Source organism: Triticum dicoccoides, chromosome 3B (genome assembly GCF_002162155.2).
Source record: "Triticum dicoccoides isolate Atlit2015 ecotype Zavitan chromosome 3B, WEW_v2.0, whole genome shotgun sequence".
Taxonomy (NCBI): Eukaryota; Viridiplantae; Streptophyta; class Magnoliopsida; order Poales; family Poaceae; genus Triticum; species Triticum dicoccoides.
In genome coordinates, this window is record NC_041385.1 from 381,258,833 (window position 1) to 381,276,948 (window position 18,116).

The window sequence follows — 18,116 nt, forward strand, 5'->3', positions numbered from 1 at the left end:
GTTCGTCTGTCCTTGCCATGGCCGGTGTGCAGAGGTCTAGGTCGAGTACTACTCTTAACAAGGCAGCGGCGACCAAGACCGTGGAAAAAAAGAGAGGGCTCGCTGCCTCGCAGAGACCTCGAAAGATCTGAATCGGTTGTCTCTTCCAGTGTGGTGGCTAACCCTAATAGAGGCCGTGTTGGTAGAGACGTGCATTGCAAGTGCACACTTCGTAAAAAAAAAACCACGAAGCTGCTGTAATAGCGTGAGTGGTCGGCACGCCGAGTCGAGTCCCGAATCCAAATCCGCCATTGCACAGCCGGACCAGTGCCACTCGAACCCCACGTACCCTCTCTATCCCAACCCTAGCGCGGCGGCGGCGTCGATGGCGTCGATGGCGTCGATCCCGTCTGACGAGGTCTCCGAGAACGGCCACGGCAACGGAAACGGCCCATCCCCGCCGCGCGCCAAGCGCCCCCGCGCAGCGTTGATCTCGGCCGCCCAGATCCGCGACGAGTTCGCGCATCACGACCCCGCAGTTGCCCGCGTCAACAACGGCAGCTTCGGCTGCTGCCCGGCCTCCGTGCTCGAAGCGCAGGCGCGCTGGCAGCGCCTCTTCCTCGCTCAGCCCGACGCCTTCTACTTCGACGGCCTTCAGCCGGGGCTCCGCCGCTCCCGCGCAGCCGTCGCGGCCCTTGTCAACGCTGGGGACGTCTCCGAGATTTCCCTCGTCGACAACGCTACCACCGCTGCTGCAATCGTGCTGCAGCATGCCGCCTGGAGCTTTGCCGAGGGGCACTTCGCTCGTGGCGACGCTGTGCTCATGCTCCATTACGCCTACGGAGCAGTAAAGAAATCTATCCAGGCCTACGTTGCCCGCGCGGGCGCCACTGTCGTCGAGGTACCCCTCCCGTTCCCGGTCACCTCCCCTGACGCCATTATTGCGGAGTTCCATGCTGCGCTCGCTGTTGCCAAGGCCGGTGGTCGTAAGGTCCGGCTTGCTGTCATTGATCACATCACCTCCATGCCCAGTGTTCTCATTCCAGTCAAGGAGCTAGTTGCCATTTGTCGCCATGAGGGTGTCGACAAAGTTTTTGTTGATGCTGCACACTCTGTTGGGCAAGTCCCTGTCGATGTGCGAGACATTGGGGCGGATTTCTACACTAGCAACCTCCACAAGTGGTTCTTTTGCCCCCCGGCCGTGGCTTTCTTACACACCCGCAAGGGTGGCCCGATAACCTCTCAGCTCCACCACCCTGTTGTGTCACATGAATATGGCAACGGGCTACCTATGGAGAGTGGATGGATTGGGACACGGGATTACAGTGCCCAGATCGTCGTTCCTGAAGCTATTCACTTTGTGAACCGATTTGAAGGTGGGATTGAGGGGATACGCAGCCGGAACCATGAGAAGGTAATTGAGATGGGGAGGATGCTTGCCGAAGCATGGGGGACAGTTCTTGGATCACCACCAGTAATGTGTGGAAGCATGGCTATGGTAGGGATGCCTAGTTGTCTTTGCATTGAGAGTGACGATGATGCACTGAGAGTGCGGACCATGTTGAGGAAGGATTTCAAAGTTGAGGTGCCTATATACTACAATAGCAGACAGGTTAAAGTGCAAGAGATGGCAAAGGATAATAGTAGTGATCCAGTGACGGGGTATGTAAGAATCTCACACCAGGTTTACAATGTCAAGGAGGAGTATGAGAGGCTGAGAGATGCTGTCAATAAGCTTGTTGCTGAGGGGTTCACCAGTGCCGAATTGAGGCCAGCTGAGAAGGTACTGTTGTCAACACTGGCATTGTTTTAAACTTTTAATCATTGTTTTTCTTCGTCTTTAGACTATAATTTCATGGACTGGTTGTGCTGGTTAGCCATACTTTTTCAAGATGCAGAAACCGCCTGTAGTATTGTGCACTGTCTATAGTTGCCTGTCACAAGACATTCTTCCACAGGGATATGCATCTACGCATTCGCGTTTTCTAGATTATACAGTCCTTTACATCTCACCAGCGATCTGTCTTGTGCATTTATTTGACATTCTACCACACCTCAGTTTATCTGTCTGAAATGTTGAACTACGAAAATATTTATCTGCAAATGGCTGTATGCATTATTGAATTTAGAACCTAACATATTCTTGTGAGTTGTGATATGCTAGTATTCATAAACTAAACAGCGACAAAGAGATGATATACTACTATGGCGCCCAAAGTGTCAACTTACTATGATATCTTTTGAGCCTAAGTAGGTATAATTATTTGTTTTTCATTTACTGAGATTAACAATACCTGCTAGGTTTCCCATATTATGACATTCGAATTTTGATATGTCTTAGTTGATTATGTACAGTACATGCATGTTGTATCGAGAAACAAAATAACGATGACACGGAACTTATAATAGTCATAATACAACAACAAGTCAACACCAACAAAGCCTTTAGTCCCAAACAATTTGGGGTAGGCTAGAGCTGAAACTCATAAGATCTCGCAACCAATTCATGGTTCTGGCACATGGATAGCTAGCTTCCACACACCCCTGTCCATGGCTAGTTCTTTGGTGATATTCCAATCCTTCAAATCTTTCTTTACGGACTCCTCCCATGTCAAGTTAAAAATGGTTACAATCACGAGTTAAAAATGGTTTGAATTGCCTGTACAAAGATGATAATTGATTCTCGCACCACTAGATATTAGCGAGATTGGAATTGTCTCCCACTACTTCTGACCTACGAAGCACCGATATGGCGACACGGATACGGCGATACGAGTACAGGGACACGGGACATGACAATTTCTGAAAAGAGCAATACGGTGATACGACGAGTATATATAGATAATTAATAAAATGACATGTCTCCTGCTATTGCCGTAACATGTTTACAGAAAGGATTTTTCAGATTTGGGAACACCATGCCCAGCCTCTTCACCTATGCCTTCTACTTGGCAGAAGTCAGGGTTAGTCGTGGGCTTCAACTGGGCTCGCCATGCCCCCCGTGTCGTGGCTGTTTTGCTGGCGTATCAGTGTTTTCTTCATTTCTTTTTAAATTGAAATAGGAGTATTCTCCTGTTATATGCATATCCCGGTTGTCATGCGAACCGGCGCCATCAGGAAAGCGGAGATGACAGTTCTGGCTGTATAGGTGTTTCATACATTCTGACCATTAGCACCTTGTGTTTAAAGAGTGAACAATGTTATTCATGTTAGTTTGGTAACGTCGTGTGGATTATATTAGTTGTGTCTCACTGGGAACTTGTGTTCTTCATGAGAAATGCTGGATAACCTTATTGCTTGTAGTGATATTGTTCCATTAAAATAGCAACAAGGTTTGTATGTGATTTTTTTGTCTTCTGCAAATGTTGTTACATGTGTTACATGTGTCACGCTTTAAAAGTTTATCTTTCATTGACTTTCAGATAATATATTCCACTGAAGTTTGGACCGTGGCATCTACCATTTTTACGGTGCTTGTACTAGCCAAAGATGCACCGTAAAAATGGTACTCCCTCCGATCCATATTAATTGTCGCTAATTTAGTATAACTTTTGTACTAGATTCCAAAATTATTGTTTGCTATCTAACAAAAAGGTTTACGCCGTAGTTTAAAAGCAACTTAACACCTGGCATATTGGTTTCCTTTGAAGTCCAGAATTATTGGTGAAGAAATTAGATCATGGTACATATTATACTCATATACTTATGTGCACTTACCATGTTTCATTGAACTCACTATCTATGTCAGAAACGACTAATGGAATCACTGAACTAATTGACACTGCAATTGCTGTTTGGTTGTACTCCAGTTTATTATAGATTTGACCACAAAATTGTTAGTCTAAGGGCACAAATCCTGTCATTTCATTCCATAGTTGACATTCATTATCAATAGATGTCCCAAGTCTGAGGCATCTAGGAATGTTTGGCGCTGTTGTCATTGCCTTTTCATGCTTGGTGATTATGCTCACAGCTGAAATTTTTGGCAAATGCCATTGGTTGTTCCGAATGATCACTGTAAATGATGAATGTTGATTTACTATTCTGATTACAAATGTACCATGATCTGATGTTTCCTGTCCATGACTATGTCTGCAGCAAGAAGCTCTGGCTTGATGACGTGGCATCTAGCCAGCACTCCATCCGAAGATGGATTAATTAGTTGTGGATCTGTGCCAGAAGCCTGTGCTGCACCGAGATCGAGTTCTTTGGTAGCCCGCTCAATGGCATCGCCATTTGATGTAGTGTACTTTCACATACTGACAAATGTTGTATTTGAGCTTGCAATAACGTGCACTGGAATGGAATGTATGTCTTCTCCCTTCACTTGCATTTTTGAGCTGTAATGTAAGAATAATGATCTGAATGCAAGGAGACTTGCATGCTTTCTAGATTGATTGCAGATTACAGACAATGCTGGTGTCACTCTGTTTACTTAGTAGCTAATTTATCGTCATTTTTTTTAGCAATCAGTAGGAGGTCAAGCTTTTCATATAAGAGAAGAGAATTGACCGTTACAAAGGAAAACTGGTTGAAGAGAATTGGTCGGTTAGCAAGGAAAACTGGTTGGAAAGTGATACAAGCGAGAACAAGATTCAGAAAACAGTACTGAATTTACTCGAGCTAGCCAACTTTATTGGGCAAAATCAGGAGTTCTAGCGCGATACAAGAGGAAACTAAGGCCAACCAGGAACACTGGCGGCTAAGGGGGAAACCCTAAGGCCTCGTTTGGTTAAGGTTTCCGGGGGGGATCCCCGCTGTTTCCCCGGGTCGAAGAACCACGGGCCGAGTTGGCCCAGGGAAATCGAGCTGGTCATTTGGACCGCATCCTTCGAGGGTTAACCCTGCCCGACCCACGTCTTTACCACGGGGAGGAAAGCCACGACTCGAGAGGTCGGGGAGGAAAGCCACGCCGCGAGCCTCGAGCGAGAGACGACCGAACGATGCGCCGTCGGCCAAGATCCGGTGCCCCACCTTCTCCGCCCCCGAGCTACTCCGCCGGCGACAGAAATGCTCAGGATCCAAGATCCGCCCCTCTAGTGACGGCAACGGACCGCGGCCATCACCGTTCTCCCTCCCCGGATCTCTCCTCCACCTCGAAGCTCCGGTACACTCCGGCGACGGCGACGGTTCCGTGGACGTATTCTATGTCATCTGATCAAGGGTTGGCCCCCTCCTCCCCCCCCATATATTTTTCTTCAGTTCGTACCTTCACCGTCCATGATTTGCACCACCAGTTTCATATGAATTTGTATTTTCTTGTGTGGTTCATGAACCACCAGTTCCATACGAGTTGTATTTTCATGTGTGCTAGCTACGATTTGTTTCTATGTACCATGCTTATGTTGCCCATACAAATTGTGAAATGTAGTCTGAAGCTTGATGCATATAGTTTCTCATGTATTTAATAAAATTTGCACTTGTATGCACCAGACCTGTGGGTCAGTTGGTTCAGTTTCATAGTTGTGTATCTGTCCATAGTATTTTTATTGTTGACATCATATTTCATATGTTATGAGGTACACAACACTGATTACTGATTAGATTTAGATACAAGCAGATCAATATAGTTGTATGAATCAAGCTCTTGTGAGTAGGTGACATTTGTGAGCAACTATTCTGCACATTTTTTTAGATAGAAATAGTAACTCGAGCATGTCACACCCTTGCCGAGGAACGAGGTAGTTCGCCGGATTTGGGGCGGAGTCACTGATGAAATCTCGATCTGAAATGGAGAATTGACGAGGGAGAGAAGGTAGGAGACGACAGTCAGAGAAAGAAGATAACAGAGACAGAATGGATTCAATTTAAACGCGATGCCTTGCTACAGACTCCACCTCGAGCTTATAACTACGCTCGGTCGACTCACACACGACCCACGGCCCACCAACCCCACTACACCAGGCCACTGGCCCATTACATTCAAACCTCGCGCCTTATACCTTTCCCTTCCGTGCCTGTACCGATCGGTTAGCTTGTTTCACACCAAGCGATAGCAGCTGCATACTGACAGAGCACTGCTTCCCTGTTGCAGGCTTTCAACTCACTATATCATGTTGATCTTGTTGTCTTTATCGATCATTGAGAAGAAAGCAAGAAAGGTATGCTAAAGCTTAAATTTATTGGTTGGTATGAATTGAACAACTAGTCAAGAAGAGATGTGTTTGTGATGTTTATGTGCTGAGTTGTGCTACCGTTTACATGATGAATCTTTTGCTGCTGATTCTTATTGGTTGAAATTGTATATGGATTGTCAATGCTTTTAATCCAAGTGCTTTTTATTGGTTTTTCAGTGTGCGGTTTCTATCTCATATTGATAGTTGATAGAAGGGACCTTGTTACATTTGTAGGGAGCTTGCAGGTTAGAATATCAGCATATGTATTGGCACATTTGTCGTCTTCTGTAGTCCTTTGGGTTCTTATGCACTCTGTAGTCTGTACTACCAGCATTTAATAGGATGTACTTGCAATTCATTGATGTTGCTTTACACAAGTTTCATTGATGGAGCTAGAACTTGTCATCCTGTATGTAGAACAGGGAACACTGTAGTACAGTTCTAGATGCATGGTTTGTAAGGCTGCTCTATCTAGCTACATGTATCTTGCTTATGAAGTATTAAATACCAATAGTGTGTTTGGTTTGCCTGGCTGGTCAACGATCATTGATATCTAGTGGGTGCTAATTTGTGAGTCTGACTGATAAATATTTTATCGTGTGTCAAATGCAGGTGCTCTGACATTAGAACCGTTTTGCTTTGTCCGAAGACGTCGTGTTCAGTTGCTGGGTGCCTTTCGGTTCATTGGTTTTGGCACTCGAGGACTACATAGATTTTCTGAAGAAGCAATCTGCAAATTACTTGAAGAGATAAAGAAATCAAAGCAAGAGGACTTGTACTCGATTGGAAATTGTGTTTTTGCGCTAGAGATAATTGAAGAGCTATCTGTTTCAGCAAAAGCAAAGGCGCTGCGGCTTTTCAAATGCCCAATGAATAGAGAGATATTCATCAATACCAAGAACCCAAGCCTTAGGCTTTTCTGGTTGAAGGAGGAGATTACTGCAATGGAGAGAACATAAGGTATTCATTCTATGCTAGCTAGACATCCAATGGTTTCTACTAGGCTTTCTTTGTTATGTATATACTAGCAATTGTCTCTAGTTAACTCCCGTGAAAAATATTTTCCCATCGGCCTCTACTAGATAGTTACACTTGAACGTTCAGTGGATACTTAATTGGGTCTTCAAGCTAGTGGATCTATCCAAGGAAGCTTCCGAGCTCTGTACCGGAACTTGGCAGCACATGTCACCTTTGTGTAAATTCAGTCCAGTTTGTTCTGGATTCTGTTCATCCTTCTGTTGAGAATGTTAAACGGAGAGCAAAGCACATGTGAGATGCCTGAGTATTGAGGAGAAAAGGCATGTGTTTCTGCTTTGACGGGAGAGGCATGTAGACACTCCAGACTTGGTTATATTCTCTGTGCAATCTCGGCAAGAAGCACCATGCACAACTACAACTTGAAACAAACAGTTTGAAATAGAAAGCTTCTAGTCATATCAAATTTTGGTTGATAATATTTCATCTTAATCCGTTTGTACTAAAAAATAGTCTATTGAAACTCTGAACTGGTGCTAACTTAATTTTTTTGTGTAGTTCAGTCAACATCAAGATGCAGTACCTGATGTCGACGAGGATGCTGAGTGGAGAAACGACTTGAGTAGGGCTAGTGATCGCTGCCTTGCAGTTCTTCTAATTCGTTATCTCTTGCCGTGGACTTGGCAAGTGATAATTCATTTTTTTGTTATCGTGAACAAATTTGAATGATGATGGCACATGAAAACGGTTTCGACCAACGCTTGCTTTGAATGAGATGTGGACCGACCGGTATTTGAACCCTTGTGAATTGATGGCTATTGGTCGTAATAATCCTATCTAGTTTACATAAATCCTGAGATTTTATATGTGTTTGTTTTTTTAGAATTATTCATGGAATTCTTATCTATGGTCCGTTGTATCTGTAGAATTTTGTATGAAGGCTGTGAAATTTTGTGGAAATCTATTGTTATATGTGTAGCAAAGTCTGTTATGATATGTGTTAATTGAGGTATTTCCTTCCCTCCCCCTTCTTGCCATTTGGACACCTGGGCAGTGGGGAGATCTCCCACGTGGTGGGAGGGATATCATGAGCACAGGAAAAAATCCCCCCTAGGGGTTGATTGCCCTGGTTTTTTCGTACCCAACAACCAAACAAGGCCTAATACATGAGCTGGTTCTCTACCGATCCAGAAGCTTGGCTTTATAGCCTTACAAAATGAGAGAAAAGGAAAAGTAAAGAAAAATTGAAAGAAGAGGTACTGTAGCCTTTTGTCTGAAAGTGAACAGCGATGCCTGGGAAGCGGACGACCGTCCGATGAAGATCTGACGTCCAACGGGGCTTCATAACTTGCGAAGCGGTATGATGGCCTTAGAAGCGTTGCATCAACGACGAGCGGCATTAGAGCTTTGAATTAACTGAAGGTGATCGCTGGGTGTTAATCTTTAGATATAGTCTGGTTGGGTCCTGACAACTCCCCTCGATTCAGACCAGACCAGACCTGTCCTAGGCCAGAAACTTGGAAAAACCTTTTTGAATAAATGAGGCATCTTCCCAAGTGGCTTCTTCTCGAGGCAAATTGCTTCACTTGATGAGCCACCTGACCACTGGGATACTGATGTTGCCCTGTACTCCAGGAACAAGTGTTCTCTGCAGCAGTTGTTCTGGCTCCAGGAGAATAGTTCCATCTGGATTGAGCAGGGGTAGTTTGGGGTTTGGTATAGCTTGGGGTCGCACATGCTTCTTGAGTTGGCTGATGTGGAAAGTATTGTTTGAACATGCGGTACGCTACGCTAGCGCCAAATAAAATTTCTACCGCTCACTGATCATGCTGCTGGAAAATAGATCATGGGATCGGGTTTACCACTAGACGCGTAGTCACCGTAGTGGAAGTAGAGTTGGTGATGCATGTAGTCGATCTCATGGAGTGTCTCCTCCTCGCATCGCCGATCTCCCACGAACATCGAAGACCCGTGAACGGTGATCTCCCGCGAACCATTCCTCGCGGATCCCTCGAACGGTTCGTCCGAGCATCGCAAGTGCGACACCTCCAAGGTATCCACACGTGCGGGGTGCAGCATCGCGCTACATGGGCGTGGGGACTGTCGACTGTCCAGGGTGAAAAAAAATCAACCCTAAGTGGTGCGCCCACTCCCCTTTATATAGACCTCCAAGGTGGGCTCAACACTTGAGGCCACTAGGAGTCTACTTCCATTTTCCACCCGGATCCAATCCGAATGGGCTGCAGCCCCTTAAGCGTGCGACCCTATAGGTTCACGTACATATGGACATGACCAGAGTCGATAGTTGGTAGTGACAACTCCCATGTGTGCGTAAATTTGTTTGGCGAACCTCGACAATGTGTCATATGCAACATTCCTTTCGCCTCACGATATCTGTTGTCGAGCTCAAGGCGAGTACTTGTCACCCTTGTGGTAGCTCGACCTCTCTTCTTGAAACCGTGATACAGATTCCCAAACTGGGTTAACAATTAACCCAAGTCGCATGGCCATGCTTTCCGAATCTGATCACTCGAGAGGGCCCAGAGAATATCTCTCCACATAGGAGGGGCAAATCCCATCTTGGTCGGCCATGTCTCGCGGCATGTCTCATGACTCACCCGAAAGCTACCTTTATAACTACCCAACAATGGAGTAGCGTCTGATAGACCCAATGTGAGCCGATCCTCATCCCGAGAACATGAGAGGACCTCAGGTCTAGGACATGGCATAAACATTGTACTTGAGACTAAAAGATGACAATATCTCGCCGCGTCTCAAAGTGGGTCTGTCCGACTCGGTGATCTCCATCCCGAGTCCATACTATCGATTTAGCATCTCCATGCACATGACTTGTGAAACATAGTCATCAAATACTAGTTAAGATATGTGTCCGCATAACCTTATCAACTAGGAACCATTGGAACAATTATCATACAATACATAGTTCTACAAACAAGTTACATACTTATTGATACATATGATTGATGATGTTCAAGCACAATACAGAAGACTCACGAATACATAGGGAAATATCATCATCACATGATTTCCTCTAGGGCATATCTCCAACAGTCTCCCACTTGCACTAGAGTCAATCATTTAGGCATCGTATGCCCATGAAACTCATGTGCGCCTCATGCTTCGGCCGTGGGAGAGGCTTCGTCAATGGATCAACAACATTTGCATCCGTGTGTACCTTGCATATATTTACATCATCTCTTTGGACTATGTCGCGAATAAGGTTGAAACACCTGAGTATGTGTTGGGTTTTATGATGGTTCCGTGGTTCCTTGACTTGCGCGATAGCACCACTATTAGGGCCCCACTAGGGATCAGACATCTGATCCCTAGCAGCATATCATACCAGCGAATGGCCGTTCGATCAATTGCACATGTAACGTCTGATTAGATGCTTAGTTAAGGTGTGGCCCACACATCTAGGTGGTTTCCATATTATACTTTTTTTGTGAAGAGGTTTCCATATTATACACTGGTGCTTCCAAATCTGATTTTTTTGGTTCAATGAAATAATAACTGCTTCATGAAATCACGCATGAATATGCTCATTTGTTTTTGAAGATTTTTTATTCAACCAATTATTTGGACGTTGGCAAAAACTGCTTCGAATTGACATAACATTTATTGTAACTTTTATTTTATTATAACCAATGGGACAAAAAATTGCTTCCACTTATGAGATAATGTGCTTCTGTTGTAAATTTAGAATCAAATTTTATTTTGACCTAACAAAAAAATTGTGTCAAAAAAGTTTGCTTCCATGTAAACAATTGCATCCAAGAATTTGTTTCCACATAGGAAAATTTGAGTCGTATATAGCTTTTTTATTTCATTTCCAAGACAAGAAAACTTTGCTTAGCCATCTGTTTAGCAAACCTAAAATCCTTCAAACAGAACATAGTTTTGGTTAGCAAACCTAAAATGCTTCAAACGGAACATAAGTCCGGTTACATGCTTCATTTGTTCATATAACATCTTTCAGACATACGGAGTACTATACAACTTTTGCCTTCTTCACGTCACCTGCAGTACAATGCTTCCTAATGTCATATCATATATATCCTACAAACTATAGATCTGCTTCCTTTCATCTAGTTGTGCTTCCTATTTATGGTGGCAGGCTTCCTTCCACCGCTAGATGATCCACAAGGTCGAAGTGATGTCAGCTGTGGAGTGGCATCTACGGAGTGACGCTACAGGATTGATGCATCATTAGCACACATTCCAATTAACGACAGAATAGTTGAGGAAATGAATTACCTAGATCTGTTGATGATAGCAAAAGCGGTGGTGGTTGCATGCGACCCTCACCTCATGTCATCATCGCCATGTGTGAGCCCTATCCTATATCCATCGGTCCGACAGACGATCTCGCTGAGTGCATCAGGCTTGCTGCTCAATGGAGATATCCTCAACGCCGGTGATGATACATAGGGTTGGTGCGATTGGTTAGGCGACAAGTGTCGTGGCGATGAGATATGTGAATGGAAACAAAGAAGCACCCTAGCAGCTTATGAAGCAAACATTATGTACAAAAGAAGCATATACTAGAGACAAGGGAAGCATGGTCGCAAGCCCCGAACTGCTATCAGGGTGGGCCTAGTCGGAGCGTCTCCTCTGCCTCCAATGGTCCCAGTTTGGAGCGGCGGTAGTGAGATGAAGAAGAAGATTGGGGCGGTGTGGGCCGGGGGGAGGGCTGAACGATAGTAACTGCTAACGGAATTCTGGGCTTTGAAACAGCAAGCAGTTGATGCGAGAGGCCTTGGAAGGTAATAGCCGTATGATGGAATAACAAATCAAATGCATGAGTTAACTAAGGAAAACATTGAGCGTATGAATGCTAAATATAAACTTGCGGGAGATAAGGGTAGAAAACATGTTGTGTTTGCACCTGGAGATCTTGTTTCGTTACATTTGCGTAAGGATAGAATTCCTGATTTGCGCAAATCAAAGCTAATGCCATGTGCTGATGGTCCTTTTAAGGAGTTAGAGAAAATAAATGATAATGCATATAAACTTGAGCTGCCTGCAGATTTTGGGGTTAGTCCCACTTTTAACATTGCAGATTTGAAGCCTTATTTGGGTGAGGAAGATGAGCTTCCGTTGAGGACGACTTCATTTCAAGAAGGGGAGGATGATGAGGACATCAATACCATTTTTACACCCACAACCCCTGCTGCTATACATACTAGACCAATTACTAGAGATCACGCACGCCAATTAAATTACCAGGTACTTTCGTTTCTGGGTAATGATTCTAATGTTCATGAGAATATGATGCTGCCTAAATTGGATACAATTGTTTTGCTTACAAATGAAGGGCCTAGCTTGGAGAAGAATGAACATTGGAGCAAGAACAAGCATGGAGATGATGGCATGCGCAAGGGAAATAAGAACGGAGTTTCAAGTGACGATTTCAGGACTTTGAAGCCACTGTAACGAGTGCATGAAGGCTTTGACGAAATATACAAGATGCCACTTTACAATTTCGTCCAGAGGCTATTATAGGTGCTAGGTCACCTTATTGTTGGCCCAGGCCCATGTAATTTTGAAATAAATAAGTATAGGATGTTTTTAGAGTCTGTATGTGTGGGGAAACAAAGTTTGAGTTGGTTTCGGACCCCTCCTACGTACAAGGGATCACGAAATTCCCCCTACTCCTCCATATATACAACCCTTAGGGCGTTGTTTAGACTTTGGGTTTTGTTTAGATTAAAAGTTCGCCACAGATGCAACTTCGTGTACTTCGTTTGTGTTCAATGACTAGATGAAGGCGTCACAGAACCCCACCTTCATTAATACAACTTTCCTCTTATATTCACAATATCCAGATTGCAATCTCAGTTTCTTGCTTGTTCTTTGTTTGCTCGCAGGAAAACAAACCCTCATGGTCAGGTTGATCATGCTCCGGCATGGTCAATAACCCCTCGGAAGTTGGTTTAGCGATTGCTAAGGCGCGACGTCTTGCACGTTCGGAGTCGGATCGTCAAGGTCGACTCCCACAAAAAATGATAGCCACCATCTCATTGAAACATCGGGACACCTTCACCTCTATCAAGTGGTATCAGATTTCCAAGTTGCTCGGTGAGATTTTACAGTTTTTCGTAGTTTAGATCGAGTCTGTTCTTCATACCTACAGTCCATGAAAAAGCAAAAAAAAGGGTTAGTTCATCATATCTGAACCAATCTGAGCCTTTGCATAATATTTTTAGGGTTTTGCATTGTTGAATTTGCGGTTGCATCGTCATGTCTAGTTGCTAGGCTTAGTGTCTAGTCCTTTAGAGTTTTGAGTTCTGTTCACAAGTTGTCACGCCGCCGCCGCACTATCGTCATCACCGCTGCCATATACCACCATCGTCATCACCGCTGCCATATACCACCATCGTCGTCACCGCCGCCATATACCACCATCGTCATCACCACTGCCATATACCACCATTGTTATCACCGCTGCCATATACCAACACCGATCCGAGTCCATATACCACCATCGACCCAGTTCCATATACCACCACCGATCCGAGTCCATATACCACCACCGATCCATATCCATATACCACCACTACTCCGAGTCCATATCATATTAGGTTTACTTTCGAGATCCATCTGTTTCTAGATTTGTGTTTCCTTATGTGAGTAGGTTTCGGATTCCATCAATCTTTTGCCGTTCCATAGAAGAGGGTGGTTTCCAAAAAAAAAAGAGCGCAAAAAAAGAGCAAAAAAATTCAGAGAGTGCTCCTCCCTTGTTTACGTGCAGCGCCGTGATTTTGTTAGTGTTCTAGGCTCGCGTCTCTAGTACGATCTAGCCTAGGACCATAACAATACCATCGTTGAGCGTTTATTCAAGTTTGCATCTCTGAATTAATTATTACTGACCCTTTTTGCTACCATATCATAAGCCTTCCCAGCTCCACATATATCTATGTCATGTGTTTGACTCTCCCTGGCCATCGCTCTATCCAAGCTTTGAGAGTTTTGACTACAACAGTTGCCGATCACCACCTGCTACTGGGTAAGAACTGGTAAGAATTTGAGATTCGCTTGACGGATTTGTGACACACCACCACCACCACCACCACCACTTCCTAGTAGTCTGTAGGATCATATTCTTGTGTGTTTATATTGCTGCTAACCATGGCAGGATCACAAGCCGATGAGACTGATTGGGAGAACATGACGAACAAACAACTACAAGATAATTTTCAGCAAATGATGAGTGGACAGGTGCAAGATGTGTTAAACAGATTTGAAGAGGCCATGGAGAAGATATATGGCATTGAGAAGATGTTCGAAACAAAGCTTGATAACAAGTTTAATGAATTGCTCGCGCGTCTTCCACAACCACCACCGGCTGCACCTGTCGCACCTCTATAGCAACGACAACAACAACAACAACATCGCCTTCCAAATCAAGTGGGACGAGCACTGCATGTTCCCCATGAGCCTGGTCAAAATTCCGGTGCTGTTGCACCTACTGTTGATGCTTCTGTGGCTCCTGCTGGTGCCGATGAGGAGGACATTCACGAGGGCGATTACGAGGATGAGGTTGATCAAAATCAGCACTATGTGCAACCACCAACACCACCACTAGGCCATCCTCATGCCTGTATTCGTAATGGCGGGGCTGCACCACCACCTCAGGTATGAGATTATGACCATGTTCCTAAACTGAAATTGAATATTCCACATTTTTTGGGTCGATACCTTCCTGATGTCTGTCTTACTTGGGAGTTAGAAACTGAACAACATTTCACGTGCTTACAATATCCTGAGGATAGACGTGTTGTTGCTGCTGTTTGTGAATTCACTAGCTTTGCTTCTGTTTGGTGGTTAGAACATTGTAGATTATATCCTATTCCAGCTACTTGGGCTGCTTTGTAAACTGCTATGCGTACTCGTTGGGTTCCACCATATTATCAACGTGAATTGCTTCAAAAATTGCAGCGTTTAAGATAAGGAAAAAATTCTGTAGAAGAGTATTATCAGGAATTACAAACTGGCATGATTAGATGTGGTATTGTTGAGGATAATGAAGCTATGCTTGCATGTTTTATGGGTGGATTAAATAAAAAGATTTAGACCATTCTAGAGTATAAGGAGTATAATAATATCACTCGTTTATTCCATCTTGCTTGTAAAGCTGAACGTGAAGTGCAGGATCGACATGCATTGGCATGAACTAATTTTTCTGCAGGTCGATCTTCATCATGGACACCACGTACACCCTCTACTCCCACATGTCCTACTGTAGTACCACCGACTTCAGCCGCCAATTCCAACCGAGATACAAGAAAACAGGCACCATGATGTAGGGTAGAACCCTAGATGCCCGATCTTTCACGTTTGGAGGGAATTCTACCAAGAGCACGAAGAACACGAGAGGGGAAAACGAGGGGAACACGAGGGAAACACGAGAGAAACACGAGAGAAATCACTCAACCAACAAGAGATGGTCACACATATGCTAGATCCTCGAAACACAAAGAGATACACGATCCGAATCCAACAAGGGACGATACATAGGGTATCCGGTTCTTCTCCATGAGGAGGTCTTGAGTTTTTCCCGTTAGGGGCCTTGAATCCAAGTGGATCTTCTCCGAAGAGGCATGGTCTCTCTCGGAGGAGCAGATCCGGATGGATGAGCGAGGCTCTGTCTCACAAATGAGCTATCACAACGCTAACCCTAGAAAGAGGGCGGAAGTGGTCTATTTATAGTCTAAGTGGACGAAAGGGTAAGCGGCTTCGGCCTAACACACCAGCGGTCACACAGACATATGACGTCCGACGGTCACCGGTCGTCCGAAGGCTCGCAAGGGTCCGGACGTCCGGTGCCAGTCGGGCATCCGATGTTTTGGCTCTGGTCAGGAATTGTCGGTCGTCCGGTCGAGGTCGGTCGTCCGGTCATCCGGAAGTCTCCATTCTTCTGATGTTTTGGCTCGGGTGTGGTGGCGCCGGTCGTCCGGAGAGGCTCGGTTGTCCGGGCGCTGGGAGGTGTCGGACGTCCGGTCGGCGTCGGTTGTCCGACCGCTGTAGAATGCGAAGGCTGGGACTTGGCTGGTCGGTTGGAGCCTCCAGGCGTCGGACGTCCGAGAGGCGTCGGTCGTCCGATGACTGGGAGTTTTGAGCGGTCCTTCTTCTTGTCCATTGAACTTGGTGTCCTCGCCGCCTTGTCCGTTGGGTGCAGCTGGTCCATGGGTTCCCTCCAAATACCTGATCACACATAGGGTCTCCGCATGAGGTAGTAGCCATGTCTCATAGGTAGAAAGTGGTAGTTTGGAGAGGAGCGAGTTCACCTTATCTTCGATAGCTTTTGCTCGAGCTCTTGTCGTGGGAGATGTAGATACGTACATGGGGATGATCGTGGGATGCTCCGCATCATCCCCCCTTGGGAAAGATCCAACCTCGGTATGGTGAGAGGTCTTTGACATTGAAGATGTCGCTCACGTTGTACTTGTCGCGTGGGAGGTCGATCTTGTAAGCGTTATTGTTGTAGCGTGCTAGCACCTTGAAAGGTCCATCGGCTCGGGGTATAAGTTTGGACTTGCGTTCATTGGGGAAGCGGTCATTGCGAAGGTGTAGCCACACAAGATCTCCTATGTTGAATATCATGGGTTGCTTGTTGATGTTGAGCTTGATCGCGAGTCGTTGTACTTGGCGCTCGATGGTGAGCCTTGTATCTTCATGCATCTTTTTGAGGTAGCTTGCTATCCACTCGCGTCCATGTTGGTGCGCTCTTGTAGTGGAAGAGGTAGAATGTCCAATGGGGACAATGGGTTGAAGCCGTAGACGAGCTCGAAAGGGGACTTGCCGGTAGTCGAATGTCTTGCGCAGTTGTAGGCGTACTCGACGATGGTTAGACACTCCTCCCACTCCTTGATGTTCCTCTTGATCAACACGCATAGTCGAGTGGAGAGTGTTCGGTTCGTCACCTCCGTTTGGTCATCAGTTTGAGGGTGGTATGCCGAAGAGAACAAAAGCTTGATTCCGAGCTTGGCGCATCGAGTCTTCCAAAAGTAACTCAAGAACTTGACATCGCGGTCCGAGACAATCGTCTTTGGCACTCCATGGAGGCGCAAGATTTCCCTACAAAAAAGATTTGCAATATGTGAAGCATCGTCTATCTTGTTGCATGGGATAAAATGAGCCATCTTAGAGAATTGGTCCACAACAACAAACACGGAATCCTTTCCATTTTGAGTTCTAGGCAAACCAAGTACAAAGTCCATGCTAATGTCTTCCCAAGGTTGATAAGGAATAGGAAGAGGCATGTAAAGACCATGGGATTGAGCTTTTGACTTAGCTTTGCGACATGTAGAGCATCGGTTGGTGAAACATGAGAAGTCGCGGAACATCTTGGGCCAAAAGTAGTTCTTAGAGAGCGTGGCGAATGTCTTGTCACGTCCAAAGTGTCCCATGAGTCCGCCTCCACGAGCCTCTTGCAAAAGGAGCAAACGAAGAGAGGACTCGGGAATGCAAAGTTTGTTAGCTCTCATAAGGTAATCATCCTTGATGTGATAGCGTTCCCAAGATGTATGCGTCAAACATTTGGCATAATGAATAGCAAAAGTAGGATCATGCACATATAAGTATTTTATGTGCTCAAAGCCAATGACATTCAATTCAAGTTTAGTGACAAGCGTGCATATGCGGGAAAGAGCATCCACCACTACATTTTCCTTACCCTTGATGTACTTGATGACATAAGGAAATGACTCAATGAATTCACTCCATTTAGTGTGACGCTTGTTCAACTTGGTTTGACCGTTTAGGTACTTTAGCGATTCATGATTGGTATGGATGATAAATTCATGAGGGCGAAGATAATGTTCCCATTCATGCAAAACTCGCACTAAAGCATATATCTCTTTGTAATAGATGGGGTAACTGAGTTGTGCTCCGGAAAGTTTCTCACTAAAGTATGCTATGGGGCGCTTCTCTTGCGTTAACACACCTCCTATGCCATTACCACTAGCATCACAATGAATCTCAAAAGGTTTGTCAAAGTTGGGTAATGCAAGCACGGGAGCA

At 45.1% G+C, this 18,116-nt stretch overlaps 1 protein-coding gene and 1 long non-coding RNA gene across 3 annotated transcripts; both read left to right on the forward strand.

Moving 5' to 3' along the window:
- The first annotated feature begins 262 nt into the window (after window positions 1-262).
- On the forward strand, window positions 263-4,393 carry LOC119276115 (putative L-cysteine desulfhydrase 1). Of its 2 annotated transcripts, XM_037557102.1 has the most exons (3): window positions 263-1,762; window positions 3,402-3,484; window positions 4,078-4,393. In XM_037557102.1, the coding sequence occupies exons 1-2, from the start codon at window positions 365-367 to the stop codon at window positions 3,477-3,479; spliced, it is 1,476 nt and encodes a 491-aa protein (XP_037412999.1). In that variant the 5' UTR covers window positions 263-364; the 3' UTR covers window positions 3,480-3,484; window positions 4,078-4,393. The 2 variants fall into 2 exon arrangements, with proteins under 2 accessions (XP_037412999.1, XP_037413000.1); XM_037557103.1 differs by lacking the exon at window positions 3,402-3,484 and having other exon boundaries at window positions 264-1,762.
- A 446-nt stretch (window positions 4,394-4,839) lies between these two features.
- Window positions 4,840-8,005, forward strand: LOC119281295. Its single transcript, XR_005138363.1, has 4 exons — window positions 4,840-5,143; window positions 6,014-6,080; window positions 6,708-7,055; window positions 7,629-8,005. It is a non-coding gene; the product is annotated as an uncharacterized LOC119281295 (long non-coding RNA).
- The last annotated feature ends 10,111 nt before the right edge of the window (window positions 8,006-18,116 follow it).

Excerpts from the sequence above, each read along its gene's own strand:
- LOC119276115 (XM_037557102.1), top strand. The coding sequence starts at position 365 with ATGGCGTCGATGGCGTCGATCCCGTCTGACGAGGTCTCCGAGAACGGC. Across the intron at positions 1,763-3,401 it reads AATTGAGGCCAGCTGAGAAG|ATAATATATTCCACTGAAGT; the intron begins GTACTGTTGTCA and ends ATTGACTTTCAG.